The sequence below is a fragment of the Myotis nattereri genome (genome assembly GCF_964212035.1).
Source record: "Myotis nattereri genome assembly, chromosome: 16".
In the NCBI taxonomy this organism is placed as follows: Eukaryota; Metazoa; Chordata; class Mammalia; order Chiroptera; family Vespertilionidae; genus Myotis; species Myotis nattereri.
This window is the reverse complement of record NC_138091.1, coordinates 37,091,420-37,106,050: the sequence shown is the minus strand read 5'-3', so window position 1 is coordinate 37,106,050 and position 14,631 is coordinate 37,091,420. Positions and strand designations below refer to the sequence as shown.

The 14,631-nt window shown below is 53.3% G+C and overlaps 1 protein-coding gene across 1 annotated transcript in view; it reads right to left on the bottom strand.

The window, feature by feature from the left end:
• The window catches only part of MRC2 (mannose receptor C-type 2), a 65,692-nt gene extending 55,253 nt beyond the window's left edge, over nt 1-10,439 (bottom strand). The window contains exon 1 of the mRNA XM_081109963.1: nt 10,173-10,439. Within this exon, the coding sequence (XP_080966089.1) occupies nt 10,173-10,302 (130 nt within the window). The 5' untranslated portion in view covers nt 10,303-10,439. The remainder of the gene's footprint in view (nt 1-10,172) is intronic.
• Between the last annotated feature and the right edge of the window lie 4,192 nt (nt 10,440-14,631).

Genomic DNA, 14,631 nt, shown 5'->3' with positions numbered 1-14,631 from the left:
TGCAATATACTACATTTCATTTACTCCTTCCCTAGCTACTACTGGTCTTCAATTTGTAAACACATTTTCTTAATTATAAATAATGTCATGTTGAGCATATTGTTGCATCAATCTTTGTAGGCCCTATTATGAGAAGTGAAAATGGCATCTTGCTGCCGAAACCGGTTTGGCTCAGTGGATAGAGCATCGGCCTGCGGACTGAATGGTCCCAGGTTCGATCCCGGTCAAGGGCATGTACCTGGGTTGCGGGCACATCCCCAGTGGGAGATGTGCAGGAGGTGGCTAATCGATGTTTCTCTCTCATCGATGTTTCTAACTCTCTATCTCTCTCCCTTCCTCTCTGTAAAACATCAATAAAATATATTTTAAAAAAAAAAATAAAAAAAAATAAAAAAAAATAAAAAAAAAAGAAAATGGCATCTTGCTTTTTTTAATTACTAGCAATTTTAAACATTTTCCGTAGGCTTACTGGACATAGGTATCCCTTCTTTGTGGATGCTGTTCATAGCCTTTATTGTCTTATCTTTTCTGATCTTAGATGCCTTAAAACTACTAGAGATTCTTGTGTTTTTTTCTCATTGGCTTATATGAGCTTCTCACCATATGCATTATAGATATCACTTCCCTTTTTGTTGTTCTTTTTAAATTTTATTGGGAACCCCCACTCTGATCACAACTTCTCCCATTAAGGGTAACTAACCACTGAGCAACACCGGCCAGGGATGGCACTGTGTTTTTAATCACTCCTGGCCAGTTTTGTAAAATGTCCACAGTCTAAATTAGTCTGATGTTTAATCATTCAATTCATGTTAAACATTTTTTGGGAAGAAAACTATGTGGGGGATGTTGTGTCCTTTCCATTGTATCACACTGTCCGTCTGTTCCCTAATTGGTGATGCTATTTTTTATTAAAATATAGTTAATGTACAATATTACAAGAGAAGGGCAAATACTGTATGGTTTCACTTATATGTGAAATCTAAAAAATAAAATAAAAATAGACTCAGAGATACAGAGAACAAACTGATGGTTGCCAGAGGGGAAGGGAGGGGGAAAGGATAAAAAAAGATGAAGGGGAATAAGAGGCACACATTTCCAGTTATAAAATAAATGGCACAGGGATGATATACAGGCACCGAGAATACAGTCACTGTCGTGATAACCCTGTACACTGTCAGGTGGTTACTCGGCTTGAGCATGGTCACTTCGTCGGGTATACACTAGTAAACGTCGAATAACGATGCTGTATTCCTGGAACTAATGAAGTATTGTTAGCTCATCGGCCCATGAACCAAAGGATCACGGGTTCGACTCCCAGTCAACCTGGGTTGTGGGTTCGATCCCCAGCTCTGGTCGGGGCACATGTGGGAGGCAAACAATCAGTGTGTGTGTGTCTCTCTCCCCCTCCCTCCCCCGCTTCCACTGTCTCTAAAAATCAACGGGAAAAAATAGCCTCGGATGAGGATTAACAGCAACAAAAAAATGCAATGCCATAAAGACAAAAAGGCCAAGCCACTATTGTAGTTTAAAGAAATTCAAGAGACTTGACGCCAAATTGGATCCTGGGCGCACAGCTGTTAAGAACAGCTGTAAAGGGCGCTATTGGGACGACTGGAGAAATGCAGACTTGGCCTGTACATTCGGAAAAATCGTATCTATATTTCTTGTATGTGTGAGTATGGTACTGTGGTTCTATAGGATGTCTTTGCTTTTAGTTGATACATGGTGAAGTATTTAGGTGTGAAATGTCACAGCTACAACTGCCTATAGCTTACACACACACACACACACACACACACACGGTAAAGCAAGTACAGCAACATGTGAACAGCTGTGCTCCTAGGTGAAGACTCATATAGGTCCTCACTGATTAGTTTTTTCAACTTTTCCAATGGTTTGGGGAAGAGTATGATGCCAACGCAGTCCTGTGGGGTTGCCCCCCACTCCACATCATGTCTCTCAGATGCAGCCGTGCTAAGGCAGGAACCGAGGTTCACTCATTCACTGCTGCGTTATATTTCATGGCGTGTCTATAATTTATCCCTACTTCGTTCGGTGTGCATCTTTGGTTTTGCTTTGGCTCTTCTAAACAGTGCTTCCAAGCTCTTCCCAAACCACCAATGCTCTTCCATAGTCCCAGATCCTCAGAGAGAAGCCTGTATGGGGTTATACCAGGAAGTCCTTTCCTCAACGACCCAAGACGGACCGCAAGGCTGTGTCCACTAGGCTGGTCTGACTCAGAGTGTTCCCTCTGCGGTCAGACAGGCTCCCGACCTTGAGATTTCAGAGCAGCCTCGCCTCCATCTTTCTTTTAATGAACTTAAGACTAGCACCTCAAATGAATCAGTGGACGCTGGACTCTACTGGCATCGCTCTCCATTTGGGGGGATTGCTCTCAAAATACAAGCATTGGGAAGGCAGGAACCATGCCTGATTTGTTCGCCAAGGTGTCCTCAGCACCAAATAGCATCCCTAGCACATTGTCAGTGCTCGGGAGAAGAAAACAAAGCTGAAAACACAGTTAACCGAATGAATGAATAAGTGATTATCAGCGATCGGGCATGCATCTTCATTTCATTGTTACTGGTGTGTGCACGTTGTTTTGTCAGATTGCCTTGTGGTCATAAGAACTTCCTTCTCAAGTATATTTCTGTGTACCGACATTAGCTGTATATTTGTTCCTTATCCTAGCCACATACACTGTCAGTCATGTTAAGGTATCTTCGTTTGCTATACTCTTACTGTTGGGCTTTTGTATGGTTTCCAATTTGTTTTGCAACCACAAATAACACTCCTATGAACTTTTTTCCCTCTTTGGGATTAATGCCTTATGAATTCCCAAAAGTGGAATTATGAAGTCAGAGGCTACCAAGTCTTACATACCTAGTTTCTGACAGATTGTCTGAAAAGACTGAATCCTGAAGGGCTGAACCAATTTACAGTGCCCCAGTCACACATATTAACTCCCAGCTCTGCCAAGGCTAGGTTTCCTGTTTTTCCTAGTTTAATTATGTATTTAAAGAAAATTATCTCTTTAACTTCTAGTGATCTTTGCACTTTCTATGTGACAACTTGCCATCTGAGCCTCCTTAAATGTGATCAGCTAGAAATTGAAATCAAAAATTTTAAATTATCTTCCAGTTGTCCAATAACATATAAAAGTCAAGATTCCTTTCCCCATTAGTGTGTTTTTTCTGGAGTGTCTCACATTAACTTCTTAGAACAGCTTAAGTGTTCTAGGCTGTATTTCAGCCCATCGGACTTCCCTCTGTGTATGCAATGCCATATGTTTTTTATGATTGTGACATCATCTCAAACTCTGGAAGAATAATTCCTCAGGGCCTTGCTACTACAAAGAAAATAATTCTCATCTCAAGAAAAAAGTATTTTGTAGCCATGTGGACTGATGGCTGTTAACTTGCGGCCATCATTTAGTAATATAGACACAGCAAATCATTATGTTTTGTACCTTAAACTAATACAATGTTATATATGTTAATTATATCTCAATAAAACCAGGGGATGGCTCTTTGGAACACTTCACTGCTCTTTCTTTCTTTCTTTTTTTGTTAATCCTCACCCAAGGATATTTTTCCATTGATTTTGGAGAGAGTGGAAGGGAGGGGGAGAGACAGAGAGAAACATCAAGTGAGAAAGAAACATCAATTGGTTGCCTCCCACACACACCCAGACCTGGGGCAGGGATCAAGCCTGCAACCAACCAAGTCCAATCTGGGGCCTCCAGTCTGCAGCTGATGCTCTATCCACCAAGCCGAACTGACTAGGGCTTTTTTAAAACGTTTATCTTTATTGTTGAAAGTATTACAGATGTCCCTCCCCGCCCCCCGGTTTGCCCCCCCTCCCTTCCCACTCCCATCTCCTCACCCCGCTGTTATCTGTGTCCATGGGTTATGCATATATGCACATGTTCTTTGGCTGACCTCCTCCCTCCACCCCCCCCCCTTTTACTTCAGTAAATCTTTACTAAATGCCACTGTGTCCAAGGCCCTGTGCTGGGCCCTGTGCAGGGATACAAAGGAGGAAGTGGCCCCGGCAGGTGGGTGACAGAGATGAAATGCAAGAGGAGCTCTGGAAAGAAAGGCTTCTTCACATGAGGCGACTGGAAGGCTCAGCTAAGGGCTGGGACTCAGACAGACCTGTGGGACAGGCTCCTGGCGGACAGAGGAGCATGAGGAGGGGCTTCGCGGGGCGCACTCAGGGCCTCTGTGGGCGCTGGCAGGTAGCTCAGTTCGACTTGTGCAAGGGGGTGGAGAGAAAGGGCAGACCCTGATCATGGGACACTTCAAACTCTCAATGCAGAAATTTCAGACTTGGTTCTGTTGACAATTAAAGCTGCCCGTTAGGATCACATATGTGGCCCTGGCCGACTGGCTCAGTTGCTTATAGCATCATCCCCATACACCAAGGTTGTGGGTTTGACCCCCCGACTCCCAATCAGGGCAGATACAAGAAGCAACCCATGAATGGGTAAGTGGGACAATAAATCAATATTTCTTCCTTCCTCTCTCTCTAAAATCAATCAATCAATCAATCAATCAGTAGAGAGTTTAGACCTGCTTTACGGAAAAAAATGTGTCTGTAATTAGGATTTGTATATTGAAGACTGTGCTTTTTCATACTTAAATCCATTTTTTAATATATATTTTATTGATTTCAGAGGGAGAGAGAAAGAAACATCAATGATGAGAATCATTGATCAGCTGCCTCCTGCACGCCCCCAACTGGGGACCAAACCCGAAACCCAGGCATGTGCCCTTGTCCAGAATCGAACCTGGGACCCTTTAGTCTGCAGGCCGATGCTCTATCCACTGAGCCAAACCAGCGAGAGCTTAAGTCCCTTGCTATTCATATCTACTCTTCCTAATAACATAAACAGCAATAATTTTAATATTATTTCCTAAGAAACTAGTGTGCCCAGCAGGGTACCAGGCATGTATCTCATCCATACGTCATTGCATGCTTGTGTATTTCTTACAATAGCCCTATGAGGCGGCATTAATTTATTTTTCCCATTTTGCAAATGGGAACTGGGGCCTCTGCCCAAGGTCACGCAGCTGGTGAGTGGCACTAACAGTGGTCCCACCGATACTGTCCCGACGCACATCTCCAGAGGACTGAGCGGGCGGGCGGGAGGCTCCCCGCCATGCACACTCCTGCCTCCCTTCCCACACTCCCGAGGAGATCGGGAAAGGCGGGGGCACTGGCTTCCCATTCTCCCTATAGGAGCTCCAAGGCCACCACACAACCCTCTGACCATGTCCTCCCAGAGGTGATCCTGGAGAGAGAGATAAAACGAGACCACCCACGCCTCCGTTCTGAGGTTCATCCCTGCGTGTGACATCTGGGTGCTTGTCACTCAGCCCCACTGAGTCCAAGAGGCAGTGATGGGGCTCCTCGCGTCCTTCTCCTGAGTCCGGGCGGAGGGGCGGGTGCAGCCAGGACTGAGGGGGAGATGGCATCCCAGGCAGGGGGGCCGGCGTGTGCTGAGGCCAGAGGCGGGGAGGCAGTGCAGGTTCAGGGAGGGTGGCGCAGGGCGTGCTAAAGAGAACAGGGGGGAGGTGTGGGGCCGGGCGACCTGGGAAGAAGCTAAGGTTTCACAGCCGCCATAGAGCAACACATCAGAGCTGTGGGGGCAGAACGCAGGGTCAGAGGGAAGCGGAGGGGGTGAGAGGCAAGGCCGAGGCAGGCAGAGAGCATGGGCCCAGCCCAGCGGGCGGGAGGGGTCTGCACAGCCAGGGGTCGGGAGAGGGACTGAGCGGTCCACGGAGGAGGAGCAAGGGCAGGGAAGGAACGACGCACTGGGTTTCCACAGGAGCCCATGCTCCCGTTTAGGGGCCAATCCAATCTGTCCCGAGGGGCTGGGGGTAGCTGAGGGCTTCCCCGGCCGGCCTGTTTGCTGACACAGCCCCTAACGGAGGAGGAACGGGGATGTGCAGTGCCCAGGGTGAGATCCAAGCGCTGCGTCACCCTCCGATGGCCCACCCCACCCAGATTTATAGGGCTGGTCCTGGGAAAGCGGCCCCTCCCCTCTCAGGAGGGCCAAACAGGAAGAGGCACTTCCCGTCGGCAATGCCCGGGGCCCTCCAAGGGCAGGGGGAGGTGGACTCCGAAGAACAGGCCTGGGCATCCCTGCTCTCCGCACTGCGCAGGCGCCGTGAGCACCACTGACTGAAGGGAGAAACCTATGCACCGACCTCAGGGAAGCTGGGGTGCTGGGCGGGGCTGGCTCCTCTCCATCAGGCCCCTTCCGTCCCTCGCTTAGCCACACCTCCTGGGGTGGGCACCTCAGATACCTTGAGGACACTTAGCAAGACTCAGTCCAGCCTCCTGGGCCCACTGGACTCGGGAGAGACAAGCGTCTGGACAGCCGGAGTGTAATAGAGGGCTGCCCACTCTCCCCTCTTCCTGGAGGACACCGGGAGAGGATGTGTGAGAGGCCTGGGGCTGGAGGGGAACCCCTAACACAGAATTGTCCAGTCCTTCCTAGCACATCCCCCGGCAGTGCTTAATCCTGCAGACACAGCGTGGCCTGGCACTGAGGTATTCACGCTCACAGCCGCCCCTGGGTTCGAATCCTGCTTTTACCATTTGCAAGTGGTGTGTGTGTGAGGGGGGGGGGGGTCTTGAGCAAATAACTAATCTGCTGCCAGTGTGTCCAGTGGGCGAGAACACCTTCCCGAAGTGGTGAGATGCAGAAGAGCTGTGTCCGTAAACACGTGGCACAGCGCCCCGCCCAACGCAGCAGCCATGGCTGTTCCCACGGCTTCCCTCCGCAGGTACAGCGGCCCCTGTTTAACGCTTACATTAGAGGTGGACCCAAACGAACGCCCTTCTGAGCATTTCAAGGTGCTTCTGAAATCATCGCATCGGCCCGTCACTGTACCACGTAAGCCTCAGAAAGCCACGCTTCTCTCACGCGAACAAATAGGGGCCCAGACCCGGGGGGCTTCCTCCTCCCCTGCCTGCACTCCCACCTTGCCTAGGTAAACTTGGCAGGGGGGGAGCAGAATCAACCATAGCTCAGGTGGGCACCACCCCCGCCCTGACAGTTCACAGAAGGTGAGCAGGTTGGAGCAGGGAGACTGACTATTGGGGGTGGGGGTGCAGGTGATTTGTCTGGCCGACTGGAAGTAGCAGCAAGTACCTGCTGTCTTTCAAAAGGAAAGCTTGGTCCTCTACACAGCAGTCTGTCCCCACGGGAAGACTTCCCAGGTCTCCTTACTCCTTGACCTGCATCCTTGGGGCTCCCAGCAACTCTTTATCCAATCCCCACCTCATTTCTCTGCTCAGAAACCTGCAAGCGTTCTCAGGGTCCTCCACTGAAAGATGACAAGTCCCTCCCACCCCCAATTTTGGCCTTTTTCACTCAAGTTTCACCTCCACCCCACCCCATCCCACTCACGCACCCAGCAAGCTTCCACGTGACCCCCAGAACAGAAGAGCCCACCCTCCTGGCCTCACCCTCTCTGCTCCCCTCCCTGCCTCCCTCCACAGCCTTGCTGACCTTTTGTGTCCCCACCCCCCCATGTCTCCAGCCTCCAGACATTAAGTATCCACAGTCCCAGGTTTTCACTTACTAGCTGCGTGACCCAAAGTGAATGATCAAACCCCCTTTCGCCTCCATTTTCATTGCAAAATGGGCCCAGCAATACCTACTTCCTTGAGTTATTGTCAGAATTAAATGAGAAACTGCACATAAAGCACTGGCATGGCTGCTGGCCTTGAGCAGGCACCCCACCAATGGAATCCTGCCTTTCCCCCCTGTTAATTATGTCTATTTCACTCTCCAGCTCAATTTCCTTTTCTCCAAGGATGCAGCTTACACTCTTCTGTACTTTCCCTCCTCAAGTATTTGGCTCAGCGCTGAACATGGAATGCTGTTCAAAAATGCAGTCATGTAACAAATTAATAGCCCTAGCCAGTTTGCTCAGTGGATAGAGCGTCGGTCCTCAGACTGAAGGGTCCCGGGTTCGATTCCGTTCAAAGGCATGCACCTCAGCTGCAGACTCGACACCTGGCCCTGGTCAGGGTGCATGCGGGAGGCAACCATCAATGTGTCTCTCTCTCTCGCATCGATGTTTCTCTCTCTGTGTCTCTCCTCTTCCCTTCCACTCTCTAAAAGTCAATGGAAAAATATCCCGGGTGAGGATTAACCAAAAAGAAAAAGAAAAATTAATAGAGGTCTTCCAGCCACCTGCATTGGGGGGCATCCCATGGAGGTGGAGAGAGATGGGTTCTGCCAAGGGGTTCTGCTCCATCCTCTCACCCCACAGGAAGCCACCCACAGGCACCCGTCCCCCAGGGTAAGTTCCACCCCAGCAGCTGTGGCGGTGGCCTGACAAGCCAAGCCGAATCCAAGCTCCCACAAGCATTTCCTGGGGCCAATCCTAGCTCCCACAAGCATTTCCTGGGGCCATTCAGATCGTGGTGCTGGTAAGTTCTTCCCAGTGACCACCTGATTCATCAGGTACAGGGGGAGGGAGGGGACAGTGGCGTGCAGGGACAGGACCTACAACTGTACCCTCCTCTTCCTCAACCGCAGGCCACCCCACCCCACACCTACGCTTCTTCGGAGCGGGTGGTATGGGCTGTTATCGAGGCAATGCCATTGGGAAGTGGGGGCTCCAAGTGCAGGGACACAGCCAGAGGGAGAGTAGGGGCCGCGAGGAGACCAGGAGCAGAGGGGGCACTGCCGGTGGCCTCCCAGCAGGGCCTCTCACTACACACTTCCAGCTCCATGGGGGGGTGGGGAGGGGGGGGCGAGTCAGCACTGTGGCCACCGCTCTCCCAGAGCCTGGCTTTAAAATGCGCTCGGGGACTCTGGAATGGCCGTCCTCCTCCACCCCTCCACCCCGCCTGCCTCCTGGGTTCCTACACAGAGGAGCAAGACACAGCAGGAGTTCGGGAGCAGGGCAGCCAGTGTGGCCTGACCTGCAGTGCGTGGGGAGTTACTGCCTGGTCTGTGTTGGTCCACATTCAGTTCCAGGAGGGTCTGAAATTCACTCAGCTTGGTGTGAACAGGATCACCCTGACCTCCACCTCTCCCCTCAGCACAGTGGGGGCTGAGGTGTATTTTGGTGGCGCAAGTCACACCGGGTGGGCAGGCCAATCCAGCAAGCACCGGCCATGGGACTATGGGGACTTCGCACAAAATTGCAAACACTGCACTCTATCCCTTCTCACTCACCCGGATCCCCATAAAGCCAGGCGTTGCTGAGCCCAGGCCTGGGCTGTAATGACTGCCCCTGGCAATTACAGCTCTGGCTCAGGCAGGAGCCCCGAAGCGAGTGGCTCTTTCCTTTCAGCTGATTCTTGCTGAGGGGTCCATCTGGACCACACTTCATTGTCACCCTTTCAGGAGAGCAGCAGGAAGAGAAGGTACAGCTGAAGGTTTTTGCTTTTTGTTGGTCGGGTGTTTGCATCGTGAGTAGCTCTTTGGCTGCCCAAGATCTGTCTACTCTGGAGGGGCGCCAGCTTGGTCGGAGCCGCCCACACAACACACACACACTCACACACACACACACATACACACACACACGCACGCTGTCCAGCCTGTTGCTGCATCCTGGTGGCACAACACTGGCCCACAGAGCTCTGTTCAAGCAGAGAGGATGCCGCACGCCGCCAGCTGCCCTTGAAGACCAAGTGTGGGAACAGAAAATTGTAAACACCCCGAGGTTCCAGGAAGGCACACGAGCCCTTAGGAATTACTCGAAAACAATCCTAAGGCATCGGTCCTGGGGAGAAGCAAGGAGACCCTCCTGGATGGAGCCTCCAGTTCCCGCAGGCGCGCCGCGCCGGTCCCGGGCCGCGGGCAGGGCGATGCCGGGTGGTCCGGGAAGGCCGGCGCGGGGGTCCTCCGGAGCCCGCCCTCTTCCACGGAGGCTGCTCGAGACCCCGGGCTCCCCTCCCCCTCCGCCCGCCACATCTGGTTCCACTCAGGTCCTCCCCCACCTCCAGGCGCGTCCCTCCCCCTCTCCTCCCCGCTTTCAGAAAAGCAGAGATTTTTAAAAACCCGGTCACACACGCACTCACACTGGGGGGGGGGGGGAGTTGGGGGGAGAAGGAGGGAAAAGTGGAGAAGAGAGGCCCGCTCCCCGGCGCTCCCCCTCGCCCGGCCCCCGAAGTTGGCCAAGTTGGCAGCGCCTTACCCGGGAGGGCGGCAGTGGCGGCAGCGTCCCCGGGGGGGCTGGGGCGGCCCCAGGGCAGACCCCCGAGAAGCAGGATGCAGCGCAGCAGGTGACGAGGCCAGGGCGCGGGAGCCGGCCGGCGGGGCCCCATGCCCGCGGCGCGCCGCTCGGGGGACGCGGGGACCGGGGGCGCACGGGCGCGGTGTGCGGCGGCAGCCGGAGCGCCGGGCTGTGATGGCCGCCCGCGAGGGGCTCGCTTCCTCCGGGTCGGGAAGGAGTGATGCCTCCCGGGGAGAGGAGGAGAGGAGGAGAGGAGAGGAGGAGGGAAGGAGGCAGGCCGGGCGGAGGGAGGGCAGAGGGAGGAGCGCAGGACGCGGGAGGAGGGCGTGAGGGGCAGAGGGGAAGGGAAGCGGGCAGCGTGGGGGCTGGGGGGCTGCGGGCGGGCGGGCGGGGGCTGGAGCTGGAGAGAGCGCCGAGGGGGAGGGAGGAGGATGCGCGGGGTCGAGGAGGACCCCGGCGTGCGCGCTCTCTCGTTTCCCGTTTCCCTCTCTGTCCGCCTCGCCTTCCCGCTGCTCTCGGCCCGGGCTGGGAGCCCCAGACGCTGCGTCACGACTCCCGGCTGGCGCGGGCGGGGAAGCAACTGCAAAACTTTCCGCAACCTTCGTGGCGGGACGGGGACTGCGAGGCCTGGCTGGGCGGGGGCGGGGCGGGGGCGCGCGGCTGCCCCAGGCGGCCACACCCGGGCCTCCGGCCCCTCTATCCCGCCTCTCCCCGCTGAAGTCTCCGGCAGCCAAGCAGCCGCTACCTTCCAGCCCTGCAGGACCCCTCCTCCGGTCTGGTGGGAAGGGGTGGAGCTCAGAGCTCGGCCACCGAGTAGAAGGTTGGGGGAGGGGGAGTCAAGGCCCCCTGACCGTGGCTGGAGCGCAAACTTTTGCACGTCGTGTTGCAGCGTTTGTGTAACCCCTGCCAGCGTGCCTGGCACAGAGGGGAGCGATGCCCCGTAAGACAGACATCACTCTCACCAGCAAGGGGATGGCTGGCTGGTCGCTAAGGACCAAATGGAAATTTCATGAAAGGGAAGACAATCCACAACCATTCCGTATTATGCAACAAGTCACCGGAGATCTCGGCGCAGAGCCACAGACGTTTAGAGGCCCTAAATGCAGAGAAGATTCATGTTCTCCCACCACGAGTAATCAAATAAAACACTATGGAACTAATATAAGTTTTATTGTTTCCTGTGTAGTCCACCTTGGTGCTATTTTTGGAAATAACAAATTTTTAAAAATTCCCCCCCCCCCTCTTTTTTTTTTTTTCTACTACTATCGCCTTTGGTAAATCTTTCCCCATGTCTGCAGCCAGGGTGTGGGACCAGAGATGCTCCCTTAGCGCTTCCCTTCTCTGCTGAACTGAGATTCTTTTTTTAAAAAAAAAATAGCCGAGACCGGTTTGGCTCAGTGGATGGAGCGTCGGCCTGCGGACTGGGGGGTCCCAGGTTCGATTCCGGTCCAGGGCATGTACCTGGGTTGCGGGCACGTCCCCCAGTGGGGGATGTGCAGGAGGCGGCTGGTCGATGTTTCTCTCTCATCGATGTTTCTGACTCTGTCTCTCTCCCTTCCTCTCTGTAGAGAATCAATAAAATATATATATATTATTGATTTTTTTACAGAGAGGAAGGGAGAGGGATAGAGAGTTAGAAACTTCGATGAAAGAGAAACATCGATCAGCCGCCTCCCGCCTCCCGCACACCTCCCACTGGGGATGTGCCTGCAACCAAGGTACATGCTCTTGACCGGAATCGAACCCGGGACCCCTCAGTCCCAGGCCGACACTCTATCCACTGAGCCAAACCAGTCAGGGCTGAACTGAGATTCTTGGCAAGTACAGAGGATGCAGGGCCCCAGAAAGAGCACCCACTGAAATACCCTGGAAAGATTCCCACTATCTGCACTTTTGCCCTAAAATATGGTTAGCAACCAGGCCAAAGCAGCTGGTGGCAGTCCACAGCCAGCTTGGCCGCGTCCCTGCTGGTGACGGATGCTTCAGGAAGCACTTTGGAACAGACCTTCTCCATGTGGTGTGTTGGGGACCTCAGGGCTCTGCAGGCCACTGGCCATGCTGGGGCTGTCTCAATCTATAGAGACTCCTCTCGGCCCCCTTTCGCACATTTCTTCTGTTATCTACAAAGGGTCTGAAGATTTGCCAGCTTTAGCTAAGCTGCTGACTTTTTCCCTGTCCTGAGCAGCCAAAAAACAGGATGTCTTCCCAAAGTCAACTTGCAGGCTTCTATGAGCTCACTTATCGCTGAAAGTGCTGGCCACAGCCCTCACTAAATCCCCCCTTTCCTCAGAAGGGGAACTGGGCAGGGCTCCCAAGGTTCTGGCACAGGGTTGGATGGCCCTGCCCCACCAGCCTGAGTAGGTTTTGGCATTCCTTGCAACAGCAGGGCAGAAGTCAACTACCAGACATCACCACCGAATGATGGGAGTCCAGAAAGTCCACCATTTGCCAGCACCAGTCCAGGGTGCCCGGCACACAAATGCCCTCTCGTTTCTTCATTTCCCCGGGGAAAACTCAACAACCATCAGCTAGCCCTGTGCTAGCTGCTAGGGAAGCAAAGATCAGTAAACCAGGTAGCAGCCCCAGAAGAATTTTGTTTAGTGGGGAAAACAGACACAATTTTTGCCACATCCCAGGCAGAGAAACTGCCACTCGAGGGCTGAGGAGCATGAAAGTGTGTTTCACTAGCAGGGGCTGAGGTTTGCTCCTCTGACTCTGACGCCCTGGTCAGGTCTCTGTCGAGGATGAGACTTCCTGGTCAGCCAGCCGGGGTTGCACATTGTATTCTGCTGATTGTCTGTCTGGGACCACATCTGCGGCCACCATCTGTCTTAGATCTTTAACTCGCAGGACAAAGAGCTGGGCCACATGTGGGCAATTCTCCCTGTGGGGAACCCAGCCCGGTCCCCCACTGCTTAAAGATCCGGTGCAGGACCCCTTGTCAAGGGAACATGGTCACAGTCTGCAGGAGTGTTGGGTGTTGGGAGGGGTGGGGCTTTCAGAGGGACCCCTCAGCGGCACCCAGACCCTCATCTACTTCCAAAGAAGGGCCAGGCCCCTCCATGCCACAACCTCATCACCATTCCTTTTAAAGCTCAGGGAACAGCCGTTCGTATGTGCCAGGTGTCAGGCCAGCTGCGGGGGACTCGGTGACCTCCACGACCTGGTCCAGGGAATTTCTGCCAGGATCGTGTTTGCTATAGTGGAATCGATAACAGTCAGACACTGACTGTTAAATGCAGGACAGATGGATCTGCTGATTCCATCAAACCAGGTCAGTGGAAGGAGCAGACTGGAACCCTGGCTCTCCCACTTACTCGGTGAGCTCCTCAGCTCTGAGTTCCCAATTCCTATGTGTAAATGGGGCAGCAGTTCCTACATTGTCCTGAAAAGTGAACATTCCATACATAGGGATGATGCTATGGCCCCTCCCTGCTCCCCATCTTCCTTGGCCTTTTGGACATCAGGTGTGTCTCTTGCTCCTTACTCTTGATCCTTCTTGCTTCCCCCCGCCCCCACTGTCCATGATAGCTGCTCAGGGCAGTTTTATCGGGATTGCCACAGAGTGTTTGCCTTTGCCCAAGAGAACAAAACAGCTCCCCCTCCTGCCTGAACACCTCCAGGTTCACTATATACACATAAGCGGTATTCTGAAGTGTCAACGAATCCTGGTAGAAGCATCTCATGCTCACTTTGGCTGATGAATTAAAGCTGGTCTGTAAATAGCCCAGGATGGGGCAGTGGGATGAGTCCAGGCCTGGGGGCTGGAGCTGAGCTGGAATTCCAGTTCTGCCATTCGCTAACCCAAGCAAGTCCCGTGTCGCCCAAGCAAGTCACTTCTCTCCTGAGTCTCAGGTGCCCTTTGCCATACATGTTTTGGTGTCGGTACTCCCTGTCCCCAGGGTTCCTCTCACATTAGGCTCCTCTTTCCTGGTTCTGAGCTTGGTGGCCTCTCCAGCCAGAGGTGCCTGAGGAGCAGAGCAATTGCCCCTAGACACCGCTATCAGGTCACACCTACAACACAGCTTAGGAAAGGTGAACACAAGAAGAATGCAATTGGATGGCCAGGGCCGGAGGATATGAGAGATATATAGTCAGTTCTTACCGAGGCAACTAGAAAAAGGGGGCAAACCCCAAAGGGCATCTAAGATTTTCCCTACCATCACCCTTTCCAAGTCAGGCCTGGCCGAACTCAGGGCTGGCCTGGAGGGTCCCACCCTCTCTACTCTCTCCCTGAGTTCCTGCCACTCAAACCATCGGCTCTGCACTCAGGAAATCTGCCCTCTGATTCAATGTGGCTACCCCATTGTCCTCAGCCCTGAGGATCCCAGAGAGACTGGGCTAAAGAGGTAAAAAGCCCTAACCGGTTTGGCTCAGTGGATAGAGCGTCGGCCTGCGGACTAAAGGGTCCCAGGTTTGA